This window comes from Panthera onca, chromosome E2 (genome assembly GCF_046562875.1).
Source record: "Panthera onca isolate mPanOnc1 chromosome E2, mPanOnc1 haplotype 2, whole genome shotgun sequence".
Lineage (NCBI taxonomy): Eukaryota > Metazoa > Chordata > Mammalia > Carnivora > Felidae > Panthera > Panthera onca.
Window position 1 is genome coordinate 10805726 of NC_138353.1, and position 16849 is coordinate 10822574.

A 16849-nucleotide genomic window follows, 5' to 3' on the forward strand; every position below is an offset into this window, starting at 1 on the left:
CGCTGGGCCGAGGCTGGGGGCTTGGGAGGCTGGTGACCGTGGGTGAGGGGAGGGTCAGGGCAAGTCTCCAGTTTCGGGACAGCGCCCGTGGGGCTCTGGCGCAGCCCGGTCCGGGGCAGGCTGAGGGACAGGGAGCAGAGGTGAGGGAGGTGGCCCTTGGGTTCCGGATCTTGGTGTTTACCTGTGGCCGGGCATTGCAAACAGGCACCCAGCCTGGCCCACAGCAGGCGAGGGTGGGATGGGCTGGGCCCCAGCCCTGGCACCAGTGGGCCCGACACGCCCACCTGTGGCCTGGGTGGTGAGTAACGCGGCGACACCTGGGTAGATGGTGACACATAGGGGAACAGACATGGTGACAAACAGGGACAGATATAGGCAGACCCAGAGTGACGGAGACATAAACAGACCCATAGGACCCAGTCACAGAGGCACACTGTTAACAGACGCAGTGACAGACGCACACAGTAATGGACATCAGGATACGAGGAGGGGCAAGCACACTGTTAGGCGTGGAGGGACAATGACAAAACACAAGCAGTGACAGAGACGACACAGTGACAGACAGGCACATACAACACACTGATACGCTGACCGGAGAGACATGTCATGAGGAACACATAAGCCTGTCACGTTATGACCCTGACATGTTCACACCAAGATAGAGATGGGACACTTTACACACACACACACACACACACACACACACACACACACACACTTGCAATGCACCCAGACTGCTGCTTCTGGGCATGCTTCCCTCCTCCTGGTGCCGGTTGTGGTAGGGAATGGCGGTGGTGGGGGGACTCTGAGGGACGGGTCGGGACCCCAAGTTCCCCCCCCACCTTGCTGTCACCCCTCTTGTGCTCTAGGACAGCACAGCGGTGGAGGGCACTGACTCTGGGCCGGACTGCCTGGGTTCAAGGCCTAGCTCCCCCCCTTACACTAACCGTGTGACCTTGGGCAGGTGGCTTCACCTCTTCCGGCCTCCGTTTCCACAAGAATAAAATGGGGGTGGGGTGGTGGGAAGGATGAGGCCAATCCATTCTGTAAGGTGCTCACACAATACCTGACCGGTGATAAGCCCCTAGGAGCCATTGTCAGGATTACTCCCTCCGTCATGGTTATCACACGCCTCCTGATACAATTGGACCTCTGCCTTCAGCTGGGACCCTGCCCTGGCCCTCTTTTCCCCAGCCGTGGGCCCCTCCCTTGACCCATGTCACCTCAGGCCTATAGGCTCTGTCCAGTTTCACCTGTCCCAGCCCAGGCTTCTCTGTGTCCCCACGGCTGCCCCTCCATCCCCAATCGCTGGCATCATCATGTCTGTCCATGCGTCCCACGTCTGACCGTGGTACTTTTCCACGCTGGACATCAGCCGGCTGTCCCTGGGGTGGGGGTCACACCTGCCCACGCCAGCCCGAGCTGGTGGCCACCAGACACCCTGACGATGGCCCCACCCTCCCCCCCAGGACCCTACAACAACACCCGCCCCTCCGGCCACCTGAGGTCCCTACTGGGGCGGCCTGAGGCCCAAGCCTGGGGACAGGAAGCCCCAGGCCTGGCCGCCCTGAAAGCCTCTTTCAGCCTGGGCCTCCTCCCGCCACCACCGACTCCTCCTGCGGAATAATATTTGGGCTGTTGGCCGGGGGGCGGGGGCCAGATCCGGAGGCCGCCTGGGAGAAGCCAGAAACCGCAGGGCTTCCTGCCTCGGGCCGGCCGACTCCGGGAGAGACCCCCAGGCCCGAGGGAGGGGGGCAGGCGCCCGGGGAGACTGAGGGCCTTTCTCTCGGCCCCAGTTGTTTTTTCCAGGAACCAGGAGGAATTCCCCGGCCTGCCCAGGACAGCGAGGCCGGTGGGACGGCTGGCTGACGCGAGCCAGCACGGCAGGGGGCGGGGGAGGGTGACACACAGCCGTGGCGGCAGGGCGGGCACAGCGACAGAAATAGAGGGCCTGGCCTGCGAGGTGGCAGGTAGGGGCAGAAACTCGGGGAGAAGGAGGAGGGAGGCCAGAGATCCAAAGGCGGGAAAGGGAAGGCCGACCCCAGAAAGGAGTCACAGTCCCCAAGAGAAGGAGGGAGAGACCCAGAGCCCAGAGAGAGCAAGGGACAGAGTCAAAGCAATGGAGAGAATGAGAGAGAAAGCACAAGGCAGACCACAGAAGAGGAAGGCATCCCGAGGATGAGTAACATTTTCAAAACAGCCAAGAGACAAAGTCCAGAGACAGGGCTAGGGACAGGGTGCCACAGAAAGATGACACTAAGAGACAGAAAGATAGGGGTGCCTGGGTGACTCAGTCAGTTGAGCAGTCCGACTTCGGCCTGGGTCATGATCTCGCGGTTCGTGGGTTCGAGCCCCGTGTCGGGCTCTGCGCTGACAGCTCAGAGTCTGGAGCCTGTCTCGGATTCTGTGTCTCCCTCTGTCTCTCTCTGCCCCTCCCCACCGCCTCTCAAAAATAAATAAATGTTAAAAAAAAAAATTTTTTTTTTAAGAGACCGAAAGATGAACACAGAGAACCCGGGGGCGACATCACACAACACGTAAACAGACAGCCTTTGGTCTCTGAACGAATGCTAACGAACAAATGAATGAATGACCGGGCAAGCAAGAACCAAGAAAGGCAAACCCCGAATAAGGAAAGGACAAAAAAACAAAAAACAAAACAAAAAACCGAGAGCAGGCCTGGCCACCTGCTCTAGCCCGGCTGAACGATGTTGGCCTGGGGCCTTTCCTTCTGAACCTCCGCTTCTCCTCCGTGAAATGAGATCCGTGCGCTTGGGACATCTGAGCGACTGACACCAGACCCAGAGCCTAGGGAAGAGATCTGGGGGAACAGAGACACCCAGAGGCCCACAGCTCCCGAAGGCAGACCGAGCTCCTTCCCCCCACACGCCTGCGGGCAGAAGGGACCGGCGCGCTGCGCAAACCCAGGCGGACGCTTGTCAACGCGCAGGCAGATGCCGACTCGCAGAGGTACACGTAAGACACGTCGTGACAGGCAGGCCCGCGACACGGATAGAGCCACACACAGATTCCTCGGGGCCGCGGGTTTGCAGACAAACTGAGACACAGACCCGCACCTGATAGTGTGAGACCCAGAAGGCCCCAGGGGTAGGTGTGCGAAGAGAACAGCATACACAAAACGGTAAGAAATCCCAGGCCAGCAGCGCCTGGGGGGGGTCTCAGTCGGTTTCAGCGCCCCACTCTTGATTTCGGCTCGGGTCATGATCTCACGGTTTGTGGGTTGGAGCCCCGCGTCGAGCACTGCGCTGACAGTGTGGACCCTGCTTGGGATTCTCTCTCTCTCTCTGTCTCTCTCTCTCTCCATGCCCCTCCCCCCGCCCCCCCTCCTGCTCCCTCCTGCACTCTCTCTCTCAAAATAAATAAATAAACATTAAAAAAAAAAAAAAAAAAAAAAAACACAAAATCAGGACACCTACAGTTAGCACCCAGGGTAAGAACAGACATGCAAACCCACACAATCGAGGGATATGAACAATAGGTAACAATCGGAGGTAACAACAGGCAGACCACAGAGACCTCAGTGGGCACAGTGATATCGTAGGACCAACAGAGGCCCACCCCCCCACACACCCACACACACGGATAAGCCCCACACACCATGTCCTTCAATTAACGCCTTGTTTGTCCCTTCCCTTCCTCCCCAGCTTAACCAAAAATTGAGCAGCCCCCTGGTCTCCTTGGGCCCCAGAGCGAGAGGTGTGTGTCTGGGGAGTGGGGGTGGGGAGATGGCCTTGGTCACTGCCGAGCCACCTCCCCCTTCTGCCCTGGCCCCACTGCTGCGGGGGCTGCTATCTATGAGCAAACTGTCCTTGGGGTCAGGGACAGCAAAGAGCCAAAGGTCAGGTCGATGCCTCCCCCAGCCCCTCCCCCAGAGGCAGCCAGCTCCTGGGGGCCAGGGAAACGACAATTCAGGTGTTCAAGCCCCACAGGGCCCGCCGGCCAAGGAAACGAGACATTCAACGAGAGGCAGAAACAGTGCCTTTAATGGTCAAACACAGCCAGTATCCCGCTTCCCAGGCAAGAACCAGATTTCAGTAGAAGTTTCCCACACCCTAGCCAGTCCTTTCTGGATTCTCCTGGACCAGAGAGGGGGAATAGGCTCCCGAAAAAAACAAGGAATATTCTCACCTGCATTCCTCACTCAACTCGCACCAAAGAGATGGTGCTGACATGGCCAACACAGGGGCTGTGATAGCCGTCATGGTTCACTGGTTACGTCAGCCAACCAAGATAGTGGCCATCATGGCACCCAATGGGCCAAATAAAGATGTTATGCAGGATGTTGGCCAACTTGGCACCTCCTATGCCAAGAAGTTCCCCAAGAAAGAAGGGACCACAGCCCCCAACGGGCCAAATAAGTTGTAATTGCGATGGTGTCACCATCACATGCAAAGGGTCGGTCAAGAGGATGTCCGTCACCATGTCCAAAGGGCCAGCTAAGATGTCATCCAAGATGGCAGCCATCAGAGCACCCAATGGATCAACTTATAACATCGATCAATACGGCAGTCTTTGTAACACCCAGCGGGCCCACCACCATGTCGATGGCAGTTATCACAGTACCCAAAGGATAGACATGACGCCCACAGAGACAGCAGTCACCACAGTAACAGACCAGCCAAGATGTTGACTGACGGGACAAGCAAAGTGTCACCAGGTGGGTCAGGCCCCGAGGGCCAGATGGTGGGAGCTACAGCCATACCCCACCCACCACGCTCCCACGCCCCTGCTAGGATGCGTTAAGCAGAGAGCGGGAATAGACACCCTGGTAGTACACCCCAGGCTCCCCACCCTCTGCCCCATAGCCCCCAAACCCCACGTCCAGTTTAGGAGGTGCTGGTGTCTGCTCCGACATCAGGTTGTTGATGGAGAAGGGGTGGTTGAAATTGTAGGGTGCATCCAGCTTCAGCTCCCCTGGGAGCTCCAGGCCAGCGAAGTAGGGGGTGGAGGAAGGGGGAGAGCCACAGTCCAGAGCCCCCACGTCTTCCCCACCCTGGGCCTCGGGCTCAGGCGGCGGAGGCTGGGGCTGGGGGGGAGAGGTGACCGTGGCAGCAGGCGTGGTGGCCGGGGCGGCAGACCCTGCACTGTTCCTGGAGGTGGACGTCCCGCCAGCCCCCTTCTTCACCTTCTCCTCCAGCTTGAAGCGCTTCTGGCGGCGGAGGTAGCAGCCATTCTCAAACATGTTACCTGAGCTGGGGTGCAGGGCCCAGTAGGAGCCCTTGCCTGGCTTGTCTGGGGAGCGCGCCACCTTGACAAAGCAGTCGTTGAAAGACAGGGAGTGGCGGATGGAGTTCTGCCAGCGCTGCTGGTTCTCCCGGTAGTAAGGGAAGAGGTCCATGATCCACTGGTAGATCTCACTCAGGGTCAGCATTTTGCCCGGCGCCTGCTGGATGGCCATGGTGATGAGCGAGATGTAGGAATATGGCGGCTTGGCATGGGCCAGTGGCCTCCGGTAGCCCTTTGGCACCTCCTTCCCGTGCACCAGCCCCGGGCCCGGGCCCCCATACCCTGAGCTGCTGCCTCCACCGGTGCTGGCACCCAGGCCCGGGAAGGTGGGCCCCAGGGGTGCCGCGGGGGCTGGGGGCGCCAGCGGTCCTGAGGGCAGCGGAGAGGCAGGGAGCCCCCCGGGGGGGTAGGGAGAGCTCAGAGGGTTCAGGGTCATGTAGGAGTTGAGGGGGGCCATGGTGGGCACTGGGGTCACCGGTGAATAGACCTGCAAGGAAAAAGGACACAAGGGGAGAGGTCAGTGAGCTTCTACTCTGCTGGTCAGCAAAGGATCACTGGCCCCCTCTGTGCATCTATCCGTCTGTCTGCCTTGCCTTTTCTACAAAGTCCCTCCCATCCTTACCTCTCTCTGTGGATGGCTGTCTCTTGAAGTCTCTCTCTCTTCTCCGTCCTCATGCACCCCATCCCTGACCTCACCCTCCACCCCCCCCCCCCCGGCCCCCCGTATACTGAAGCTCACCCTTTAAGTGGTTCTCAAAGTGTGGCCCAGGACACCCTGGAGAGTCTCCAAGACCCTTTCAGGGTGTCCATGAGGTCAAAACTATTTGCGTATAATGCTAAGATATTACTAGCCCTTTTCACTTTCTCTCATGAGTATCCAGTGGAGTTTTCCAGAGGCCACGGGGCAGGGGACATCGCAACAGACCAAATGTAGGAGCAGCCACAAGAATCCAGCTGTCTCCTATTGAACCAGACACTGAAGAGATTTGCCAAAAATATAACAGTGCCACTCCTCCCACTACATGTTTTGAAATATAGTTATCCTATCCTATTCTATTTTGTTCAATTATTTTGTTATCCTCTCCTCTCCTCTCCTCTCCTGTTCTATTCTATTTTGTTCTATTATTTTTTTAAGTAGGCTCCATGCCCAATGTGGGGCTTGAACTGACAAGTCTAAGACTGGCCAACTGAGCCAGCCGGGTACCCCGAAATATACTCATTCATTCATTCGTTTTGAGAGAGAGACAGAGGCAAAGTGAAAGAGAGAGAGAATCTTAAGCAGGTTCCGCAATGAGCGTGGAGCCCAACTCGGGGCTCGATCCCATGATCCTGGGGTCAGGACCTGCGCCAACATCAACAGTCGGAAGCTTGACTGACCAAACCACCCAGGCACCCCCAAAGTATAGTTATTTTAACAAAAAACACAGTATTTATACCAAACAATTATTTTATTTTTTTATTAAAAATATTTGTAATGTTTATTTTTGAAACGGAGACAGAGCTCAAGCGGGGGAGGGGCAGAAAGAGAGAGGGAGACACAGAATCTGAAACAGGCTCCAGGCTCTGAGCTGTCAGCACAGAGCCCGACATGGGGCTCGAACCCACGAACCGCGAGATCACGACCTGAGCGGAAGCAGACGCTTCACCGACTGAGCCACCCAGGTCCCCCTAAAAAAATATTATTTTTAAACTAATTAATCCATATCTTAAAAATTTTCTCAGTTGTAATCTCAAATGCAGTCATTTTTTTTTAGTGCAGTAACTCCTGATAGACATAATCCACATGAATGAAAGCTGTTTGGGGTCCTCAATAACTTTTTAAGCGTGTAAAGAGGTCTTGAAACTGAAAAAATTGAAAACTGCTGATCTCTCCAAACATCTCATCTACGTGGGTACTCTCTATCAATCTTTTAGGTTATAGAATTACAGTGGTTATAGGTCAAAAATGTTTCAGTATCCAAAATGATAGATTTCAATCTAATGTGTGTGTGTGTGTGTGTGTGTGTGTGTGTAAAATTTGTATTTATTTTGAGAGAGATAGAGCGCCAGCAGGGACGGGGCAGAGAAAGAGGGAGAAAGGGAGAATTCCAAGCAGGCTCACTGCTGCCAGTGCAGAGCCCAACTTGGGGCTTGAACTCACAAACCGTGAGATCATGACCTGAGCCAAAATCAAGAACTGAATGCTCAACCAACTGAGCCACCCAGGCGCCCCCCCTCCCAACCTAATATATGTTATGTAGTTACAATGTATCATCCAATCTAAGACATCCTCATTGGTAAGATGCAGCGTTGTTTCAAGTAGCAATAAGAATGGGGGGAAGAAAACAGGGTCAATCCCTCGACGTTATTGATTAGAAGACCCATTCCAGACTGTAAAACATTTCAGAAATGTTCAAATGGGGAAAAACACGCATCTGCACTCAATGGAATACGGCAGACGTTGCTAAGTCTCTCTAAATAACCCTCTATTCTTTCATCCATTGAACAAATAATCTATTGGCCACCTACTTTGTGCCGGGCACAGCTCCAAACGCTTCACGGAGAAGGGTCTCCTTTTCAACCTTTACAAAGGTACTATGGGGGAGGTGCTATGATGACACCCATCGCATAGCTGGGCAAGCTGAGGCCCAGAGAGGCAGTCCAGGGTCACACAGTAAGAAGGGGGCAGAACTGGGATTCTGAATTTAGGCAGTCTGGCTCCAGACCACCACTCGGGATCGTGCTATAGAAGCAGTGACCAAGACAGATGCAAATGCCTCCCTTCGCAGACCTGACAGTCTAGCAGGAAGTGAACAAGACAAACAAGGAAAATGTAAAGCGGAGATTTCTCCCTTCTGGTGTGCATTTACCCTCCCATCCACTGTCTACCGTCGTCTCTCCCTCACAGCCCCGTCTGCCCTGCTCCCTCCCCACGCTGGGGTCTCCTGAGGCTCTATTTGGCTCTATTTCCTATTTCCGGGAGGAGCCACCTTTGCGGTGAGTCAGTGGGTCCTGTCTTAGACCCTGTCACTGCAAGGGTCTGCAGGTCCCAAAGTCCTGAGAGAAAAGGGAATTGCCAGGGTCACTCAGAGAGCCAGAGACAGGTGGGAACCAACCCTAGTCTGAGGGCAGGTAGAGAATCTCTCTCTCTCTCTCTCATGAACTTTCAGGTAGCTCTTTTGTCTCCTGTCTCTGAATCTCCCAGCTGGCTCCATGTGTATCTGTCCATCTCTTTCCCTGTCTCAGAACCTCTGTGCTCCTCCCCTCTCTCACTCCGCGGCTCCCTCCGTCTCTACTCCCCGATCTCTTCTAGCCGTGTCCCTCCCCATCTCTTTCTCGCCCCTCTCTTTTCACCTCCTTCTCCAGTCTCTCCCTCTCGCTCATCTCTCCCCAACCCCCCTGCCTTTCCCTCCTCCTAACTCTTTCCAACCCCATCTCTCTCTCCCCCACCCTATCTCTCCCTGTCTCTCTCTATCCCACTCCCCTGCCATGGCTCTTCCCCTCCAGCACATCTCTGTATCTCTGTTCTCTCCATTCAGCATCGCCGTCTCCCCAGAAGCCTCACAATGAAACTGGGAGTCACAGCTACCCCTCCTCCCTGCACCGGTCTCCCCACCACCACCTTGGCTGTGTCTGTTTTCTCCCCAGAATGAGGGAAGCGGGTCCTTCGGAGCTGAAGGGAGGCAGTGGACTCAGGGGCATCCACAGAGAGTTGGTAAATCCCTCTGCAACCTCCGCTCCAATTCTCCGACTCCATCGGACTCCTTTGTATCACAGAGGAAGACTGACCAGGATCCCAGGGCCCTCCTTTTCTGGTCCCCACCCACCCGGAAGTCCTCCTTCGCATCTGACCTCAAGCTCTCCTGCTGCCCTAATCCACCCTGGGCTTTCCCACGCCCTAGGGCTGGGATGAACCCCCAGTGTCCGGGTGTGAGCCTGTGAACCGGATCTCCCCAGCCAGGGCGGGGCTGAGACTGGGGGGAAGCCTTCAGGGGACCTGCACCCCCATCCCAGGAGGCTGGAATTTCTCTCCTTTCATTTCCTTATTGTCTCTGAGGAAGGGTGTGACAGCGGGCAGAGGAAGGCGGTGTGAAACCAGAAGCCTCGTTTTTGGTCCCAGCCCCAGTCCAGATCCTCAAGCAGCCCCCCAACACTCGGAGAGGCTTCGGGGTTCCCATCTCTAACAGGGGGGAGCCCTCGGACCAGCTGATCTGTAGAACTGGAGTCCAGGGGGGACACCCCAGGGTGCTAACTTTCCAATTTCCTTCCAGATGGGGAGCCTGATCCGGGGTGTCAATCACCCCAGCAGGAGGGTGCTGTGCGCAAGAAGCAGTTTGGGGACCCTCTTAGTTCTTAGATGCTGAGTGAGTGCAGATGTTTCTCTATTGTTCAGACCCAAGGGGGAGGAGGTGGCTTTGCTGGTGGCTGATCCAAAGGCTGGGGACACCATCAGATCGTATTTCCATTTCCAGCCCCCAACATGCCAACTCTTCCAAAATATGCCCCCCAGTGCTAATCCTCTCTAGACTCTCTAGACTGTCCTTGGATTTCTGACAGATTCCATACAAATTCTTAAACTTCAGACTGTGCCCCAAATGGCAACTCCTCTGTCCTTAGACCCTGCAGGGCTTACTTCTTCAAGATGTGCCCCCCCCCCCCCACCAACACAGATCGGCAGTTGGTTCTCTTAAATCATGTCCCCAGGCTGAACTCTCCAGGGGTTCGGCTGGGATCCCTCACTCCCTGGGAGCCTCCACGTCGGACCTGGTCCGTGCCTTCCCCACGGCACAACCGATATCTCCAGTAGGTCCCAGCTCCGTCTCTCAGCACCCCCAATCCCTTGCCTGGTCGGCCCGCCCCACCCCACGTGCATCTCACACCTCCACAGCCCCAGGACTGGCCCCTCCCGGGCACCCTGCCAAGCCCCGCAGGCCTGGGGAACCAGGAGTCCCACCCTAAGCTTCAAACCCCAGACCCAGAACTCAGGCACGGTGGGGCCCCTGGAACCTCCAGATCTCAGAATCTTTGGAGCTCTCAGCCATTCCAGCCCCACTCCCACCTGAAGCCCAAAGCCTCCTTCCAGGTTAGGAACCCAAGTGTCTGGACCCCCATAACCCTCCTACCAGGACCCCTCCCCGGTCACTTCACAATCTTGACTCTCTGGAAAGAATGAGCCAAGGGGGAGCCCTTGCAGCAACTGGAATGGGAGTTAGACTTGGGTAAGGACTTTCGGTCAGCTGAGGTGCGGGAATTAAGATACACCCCGCCCCCTACTCCAAGGGCGGCCTTGTCGAAGGTGGGACAGTAAGGACGTTGGCAATTACTGGAGATAACTGGAAGGGGGGGTGGTGGTGTGAAATCTGAAACCCTCCAGCCTCCAATTAGGAGTATCCCTGCTGAGGGTCTCTGAAAACAATTAAACCACTGAAGTTCAGTCGGGAGGGGTAAGGATCAGGAGTCGGGATGGAGGGTGGAGACTGACCCCTCTCCAGCCAATGCGGTGGCTCACATCTGCTCTCAGGCTCCCAACTCTGACCCCATCTGGGCCCCCATCTATCTGAGCCCCAACTCTCACCCACCTGTTATTATATTACAGACTCCCCCAAACCATGTCTGGTTTCTTAACTCTGAGCACCAATCCCTATTTTCTGATTCCTAGAGCGCCACCCCCCTGTTTATCTCCCAGCCCCCAATTCTGATTTCTACCCCAGAACCCCCATCTTTAACTATATTCTAACCTTGAGTTCCCCGCCTCAGGCTTTCCTTCACGGTGACCCCTTTCTCTCATCTCTTCGTTCCGGTCTTCCTCCCCCCACCCCCCCCATTTTGAACCCCATTTCTCAATCCCCCCAGCTGGGTCCCCTATCCTGGACCTCGGATTCCCATCTTTGGTTTTTAACATTTCAGTCCCTTGGATTTGGGGGTCCCCGAGCCCCGGTCTTCACGCGTAAACTATGACCTGACCCTTGCCTAAATTTTTCTGACTCCCATTTAAGCCCTGGCTCCGGTCAGCCTAAACCGCAGTCCCGTGCTTCGCCCCCCCCCCCCCCCATCCCTGACTCTTACACCTGGTCTCGGTGTCTCCAGTTCCTCCGCCCCTCAACTGCGATTGGGGCCCCCATTTAATCCCCATCCTTGTCCTCGATTACGCCCGCACCCTGATTCCTGCCCCCCGCTTCCCGCTCCGCCATCCCCGAGGACACACCTCGCCCGCCTCCGGGTAGTAGCTCCACTCGGCCAGGTCATGGGCCTCCATCTTCACAGAGCCCAGCATCCCCCGGGCCCGCGCCCCCTCCCGCCCCCGCTCCGGCCCGGGGTGGGGGGGGAAACCGAGCGCTTCAGATCTCTCAGCCGGCACGGCCCGAGTTCCGACCGGTGCCCGCCCGTCCGACCGCCCGGGGTCCCAGCCGTCCTGGGCGCCGCGGGAGGCGGCCACGCTTTATAGCTGGGACACCCCCCCCACCCCCCCCACCCCCCCCGCTCTCGCCCGCCCCGGGCTCCCCTCCCGCCTCCCCGAGGGCCGGCGCGCTCGGGCTGGGGCGCCCCCTGCGGGATTGCGAGGAGATAGACCTCAGGCGCCGGGAGCCGCAGCCCGTGGCCGCGAAAGCTGGAGGTGGCCGAAGAGGGACGGAGCTGCAGGTGGGAGACGCTGCGGATGCTAAAGCCAAGGGCAGAGCTCTGGGGCTTTTCTACTACGGTGGGTTTCATCATCTCGACAGGAGAGGGCGAATAGCCAGAGCCCAGTATGACGGCGGCGGAGGAAAGGGGGCTCAGAGCGCAGTGGATTGCAGAGGTCCTTATGCTACTGTAAGGACCGTGAGAGGCCCTCGAACCCACATTCCCACTGGACAGACTGGATGATTGGAGCTTCCGACAGCTGGAAGTGCTCCAGCCTGTGTAAATGGTCAGGACCAACGGTGGAGGGGATCGGAGCCTCTGCTGGGGTTCCACTGGGGCGACAGACCATCTCCAGGACCTAAGAGCTTCGTCGCCCGGACTGTCCACTCGCTCTAACGCCAGCCGTCCAGGGACTCGGAACCACCGAGAACTCCATTTCCCAAAAGCCTCTACCTTCCTTTCCGTCCAGTGCCTCTGCCACGGGACTACATTTCCCTTAAGGCACGGCGCTCCAAGGCCGGAAACGAAGGGCGCCCCAGCGTGGTCTGGCTGAGGGCGGAAGGCCGCTCGCGCAGCCGGAGGTAGGGGCGGGTTCGGGCCGCACCGTGGACTCCATTTCCCGGCGGCCCCGCGCGCGCGGCGCGTGCGCAGTGTCCCGGCGGCGAACGGAAGATGGCGACGGCGGCGTCTGCGAAGAGGCGCTGCTGAGGGGGCGCGAGGGGGACGGAGGCCGGCGCCGCGGTGAGCGGGGGGCGGCGTGGGGGCCCGGGAACGAAGGGAGGAGGGACTCCCCAAGCGGCATGGGCGCTGGCCGGGGGGTTGGGGCGCTGCGAGGAAAGGGGAGCAGTGACGTTCGGGACCCCAGTTTCTTCCCCTGCTCAGGACCCTCCCGTGGCTCCCCAGTGCCCTCAGGGCAAAGTTCCAACGTGGCCCCCAAGGCGCGTCGGCCCCGCCGGCCTCGGCTGGGCCTCTCTGCCCGCTCCTCACTTCGCACAGCTGCCCTGGCCTTCCGGTTCCTCAAACTCGCCATGGGCCTTCCCGCCTCAGGCTTTTTGCACATGCTGTCCCCCCTCTGCCCGCAACATCCTTTTACCCATTCTGCCTGGCTAACTCCCATTCATCTTTCGGGTCTCGGCACCAACGTCACTTCCTATGCGAAGCCCTCCTTTCCCGCCCTCCGTCCCGAAATCCGCCTGTTAAACGCTCTCATAGGTCCCTCTTCCTTTCCTTCACGTCACACGTGGTCTGATTTACCATTGGACCTTTATTTGTGAGGCTTTTTGATTAGGTCCTTGACCGTGAGCTCCACGGGGACAGGGAGGGACTGAGTATGTGTTGGTCATCGCCGAATTCCCAGCACGGCGCTGGTCGCACTGAAGACACCGGGTACTGTTCGTTGAATGAATGAATGAATGAAAGATAGTCCTGGGGTTACTGCGTAAATGAGGGGAGTCGTCGTACTCCCGGGTGGGAGTATACCGGGAGGGAAAGGGAAACAATGAGCGTTGGCAATAGCCAAAAGGCTGCAAACACCCCAGATGTTCTTCACTAGGCAGGAAGGGCTGGCAGAAAAAAAGCTGGTTAACATCCACGTGATAAAAAGCTATGCAACCGTAAAAAGGAATGAGGGGCTGGGGGGGAAGGGAAGGAAGAAAATGCCTGTACACGGATACAGAGAGTGGGCTCCGGAATATCTTAAGTGAAAACGGGTGAAATGGAAGGCAGGGCTTATTATATGCGCCCCCCCCCCCCTTTTTTTTTTTTTTTTTACAAGAGAAAGGGAAATGTGTTTATGCCCCACGACAGCAAAGGATAAACCAAAAAGTAGAAGAGGAAGAACGCAGGGCAAATAAGAAAAAAATAAATAAATAAATAGTAAATAAATAAAAAATAAAGTGGGAGATGTCAACGCATTATTATTGTGGACAGAGTGGAAAGGTTCGTCATGAAAAAGGTTTATTGTGATCTGGTAAGAGACAGCAGTCTGCTGGCTGTCAGGTGACCATGCCCCCCTTGTGTTGGATGAACAGACCTGGACGGGAGTAGGTGTTCCATTCAGAGAGGCAGCCCCGCGTGGTGGGGAGGAGGACAGATCCTGCCGTCCTACTGCTGGGTCTGCGTTTTAGAAGCTGTGAGCCTTCGGTCAAGTGACTTTCCCTCCCTTGCCTTCCAATTTCCTCATCTGTGAAATGGAGATTAAAAATAAGACCTGTCTCAGGGCACCTGGCTGACTCTCAGTGGAGCATGCAATTCTTGATCTTAGGGTGGTGAGTTCAAATCCCACGTTGGGTGTGAAACCCGCTTTAAAAAATAAAAATAAAAATAGTACCTGCCTCAAAGAGTTGGTGCCGTGGGGTTTAAATAAGTGAATATATGTATTAGAATTGTGCCTGGCACGTTAGCTATTATTTTTCAGACATTCTAGAACCAAAGGGCATGGATACTAAGTCCAGTGGTTGCTGAAGCCCTTTGGCATTCCCTCAGATATTTACCAAGCACTTAATAGGTGCCGAGCGCTGTTCCGTGCTGAAGATCTAGAAAGTGAACACACACACACACACACACACACACACACACGTGTACACCCCGGCTTTCATGGAGCTTATGAATATATAGTATGTTGGTGGTAATAAATGCTGTGTAGAAAAACAGTAACACAGTTGGAGAAGGAGACGGAATTGACATGTAAAATAGGGAAGACCTGGGGCACGGAGACTGGAGGAAAACGAGGACAGAGGTGGAAGCAGCCACTCATAGGAGGTCTTGTAGTGAGGATGATGGCTTTGACTCGAAGCAAGATGTGGGTGTGACAGATGGCAGGGAGACAGGAAGGAGGTCTTTGGATACTCATTCATTCAGCCGACCTCTGTTGAATTACGCTCCTTTTGGAAAGTGCATCTTTTTTTGCCTTCAAAGGATCATTAACAGTCTGTGCAACATCCTTCAGGTCTTTTCAGGCGTGCCTAAAAATAGTAGCTGTACTTATCACATGTGTTATGTATGTCTCCTAAGTTATCTAGTCCTCAGAATGGTCCTGGGAGGGTAAACATTGTTACCACCCCTGTTCTATAGAAAAGGAAACAGACCTGGTTCATTCTGTGTGTCCACACACAAACTTGACAAAAAGGAATTGCTCTATTCTGTGGTCTGTGGGCTGATGCAGACGCGTCGTTTTTTGATAACACGTTGAGATCCACCAGATTTATTTTACTGTTTTCTCCCACTTCCGCTTTGTGGTTTATCTTTTCAGTCTTTTTAAAGTATGTATGCGTACGTACGTATTTCCCTTTTGTAAAAAGGGAGCAGGGGCACCTGGGTGGCTCGGCCGGGCAGACGTCCGACTTCAGCTCAAGTCATGATCTCACAGTTCGTGGGTTCGAGCCCCGCGTTGGGCTCTGTGCCGACAGCTCAGAGCCTGGAGCCTGCTTCCGATTCTGTGTCTCCCTCTCTCTTTGCCCCTCCCCCACTCATGCTCTGTTCTCTCAAAAATAAATATTAAAAAAGGGGCGGGGAGAGCATACAGTAAACATCTGCTTCCACTTTGCTTGTTTTCACTTAACATACACTGGAATCCACTGGTTATCAATGCAGAGAGATTTTCCTCACTTCCTTATACAGTTTCCTCCTTTCTTTATACAGTTGCCTAGTATTTTATTATGTGAATTTATCATGGTTTTTCAGCCACTCTCCCTGTTGGAGAATCCTTGGGATGCTAACAGTCTTTTGCTGTTGGGAATAATGCTGTAATTGATCCTTATTTCATAGTTTTGCCAAGTGTGACTTTGGGACAGATGCGCAAGTCTCGCCTCCCCCCCCCCCCTTTTTAAATATAAAATGTTCATTTTGAAGAGAGAGAAAGAGCGTGAACAGGGGAGAGGCGGGTGGGGGGACAGCAGATCCAGAGCCAGCTCTGTGCTGGCAGCAGAGAGCTGGACATGGGGTTCGAACTCAGGACCACGGTGAGATCATGACCTGAGCTGAAGTCAGATGCTTAACTGACTGAGCCACCCAGGCACCCCTTCTCCTCCCCTTTAAACAAACAAACAAACAAACAAAAACCCTCCAGAGTATTCCAGAAAATGGTTGAAACGTTTCTTTAGGCCTTTTCTGATGTGAATACTTAGCATGTAGGACTCTGTGACTGGTGCTCCTCAGAGCTATGTTTTAGAAGACTTGCTCTCACTTCTAGTTCAGAGTACAGCCCAGATGGCAAGACGGGGCGCGGAAACCAGCGAGGTGGCTGCTGTGTGTCCATTCGTTCAGTCATTCAGCAGACGTTTGTGGTCAGCCTGCTGTGTGTAAAGTGCTGGGGGTGAGGCTTGGTACTCCACGAGGTACTGCCTCTGACCTGGGAGGCATCAGTTTCTCCCAGATTATAACCCCCAAGTCTGAGACAGACCTTGGATCGGGGAGGGACTTCGGAAGACCCAACAGGGACGAGACAGAATGGAAAGGAGGGTTGAGCCCTTTGTGGAGTGCGGGTGAAGGTCCAGCCCATCCGCAGGGCCCTGGAGCTTGATCTCTCCTCTCCTTTTCCAGGCGATACGGGACAGCAGGCATGGCAGGCAGCAGCGGAGATAGTATCACTCGCCGGAGTGTGGCATCCCAGTTTTTCACACAAGAGGAGGGGCCGGGCATCGATGGCATGACCACCTCAGAGAGAGTGAGCACGGAGAGAAGGGCTTGGAATGGGGAGCCACAGCCCCTGTCTTGGGGCGGTCCGCCCCCGGGTGACGGGGCCCAGGGGGTGCCAACGGGGCTGGGCTGGCCCGGCTAGCACCGTCACCTGCCTCTCCCCTCCGTCCAGGTGGTGGATCTCCTGAACCAGGCGGCGCTGATCACCAATGACTCGAAGATCACAGTACTCAAACAGGTGAGGGGGTAGGGGGATGCTGGCCAGAGCAGCGCGAGGGTAGGGGGCGGTGGGAACATGCACAAAACAAGATGCCGGTGTCACACCGGCGTCCACGTTTAAGCATTTAGGATGTGCTTGCTGTGGTGCTCA

At 55.7% G+C, this 16849-nt stretch overlaps 2 protein-coding genes across 3 annotated transcripts in view; one reads left to right on the forward strand and one right to left on the reverse strand.

Moving 5' to 3' along the window:
* Positions 1–4312: 4312 nt before the first annotated feature.
* FOXA3 (forkhead box A3) lies at positions 4313–11658 on the reverse strand. The gene is made up of 2 exons (XM_060651523.2): positions 11432–11658; positions 4313–5734 (listed from the first exon to the last, which is right to left on the reverse strand). The coding sequence occupies exons 1-2, from the start codon at positions 11498–11500 to the stop codon at positions 4751–4753; spliced, it is 1053 nt and encodes a 350-aa protein (XP_060507506.1). The 5' UTR covers positions 11501–11658; the 3' UTR covers positions 4313–4750.
* Positions 11659–12453: 795 nt separating this feature from the next.
* SYMPK (symplekin scaffold protein) overlaps positions 12454–16849 on the forward strand; it is a 35057-nt gene continuing 30661 nt past the window's right edge. The window contains exons 1-4 of one of the 2 annotated variants that reach the window (XM_060651510.2): positions 12472–12585; positions 16034–16156; positions 16384–16507; positions 16652–16717. In XM_060651510.2, the coding sequence (XP_060507493.1) occupies positions 16403–16507; positions 16652–16717 (171 nt within the window). In that variant the 5' untranslated portion in view covers positions 12472–12585; positions 16034–16156; positions 16384–16402. Of the gene's footprint in view, positions 12586–16033; positions 16157–16383; positions 16508–16651; positions 16718–16849 lie in introns of both variants that reach the window. The other variant, XM_060651511.2, reaches the window with a different exon arrangement.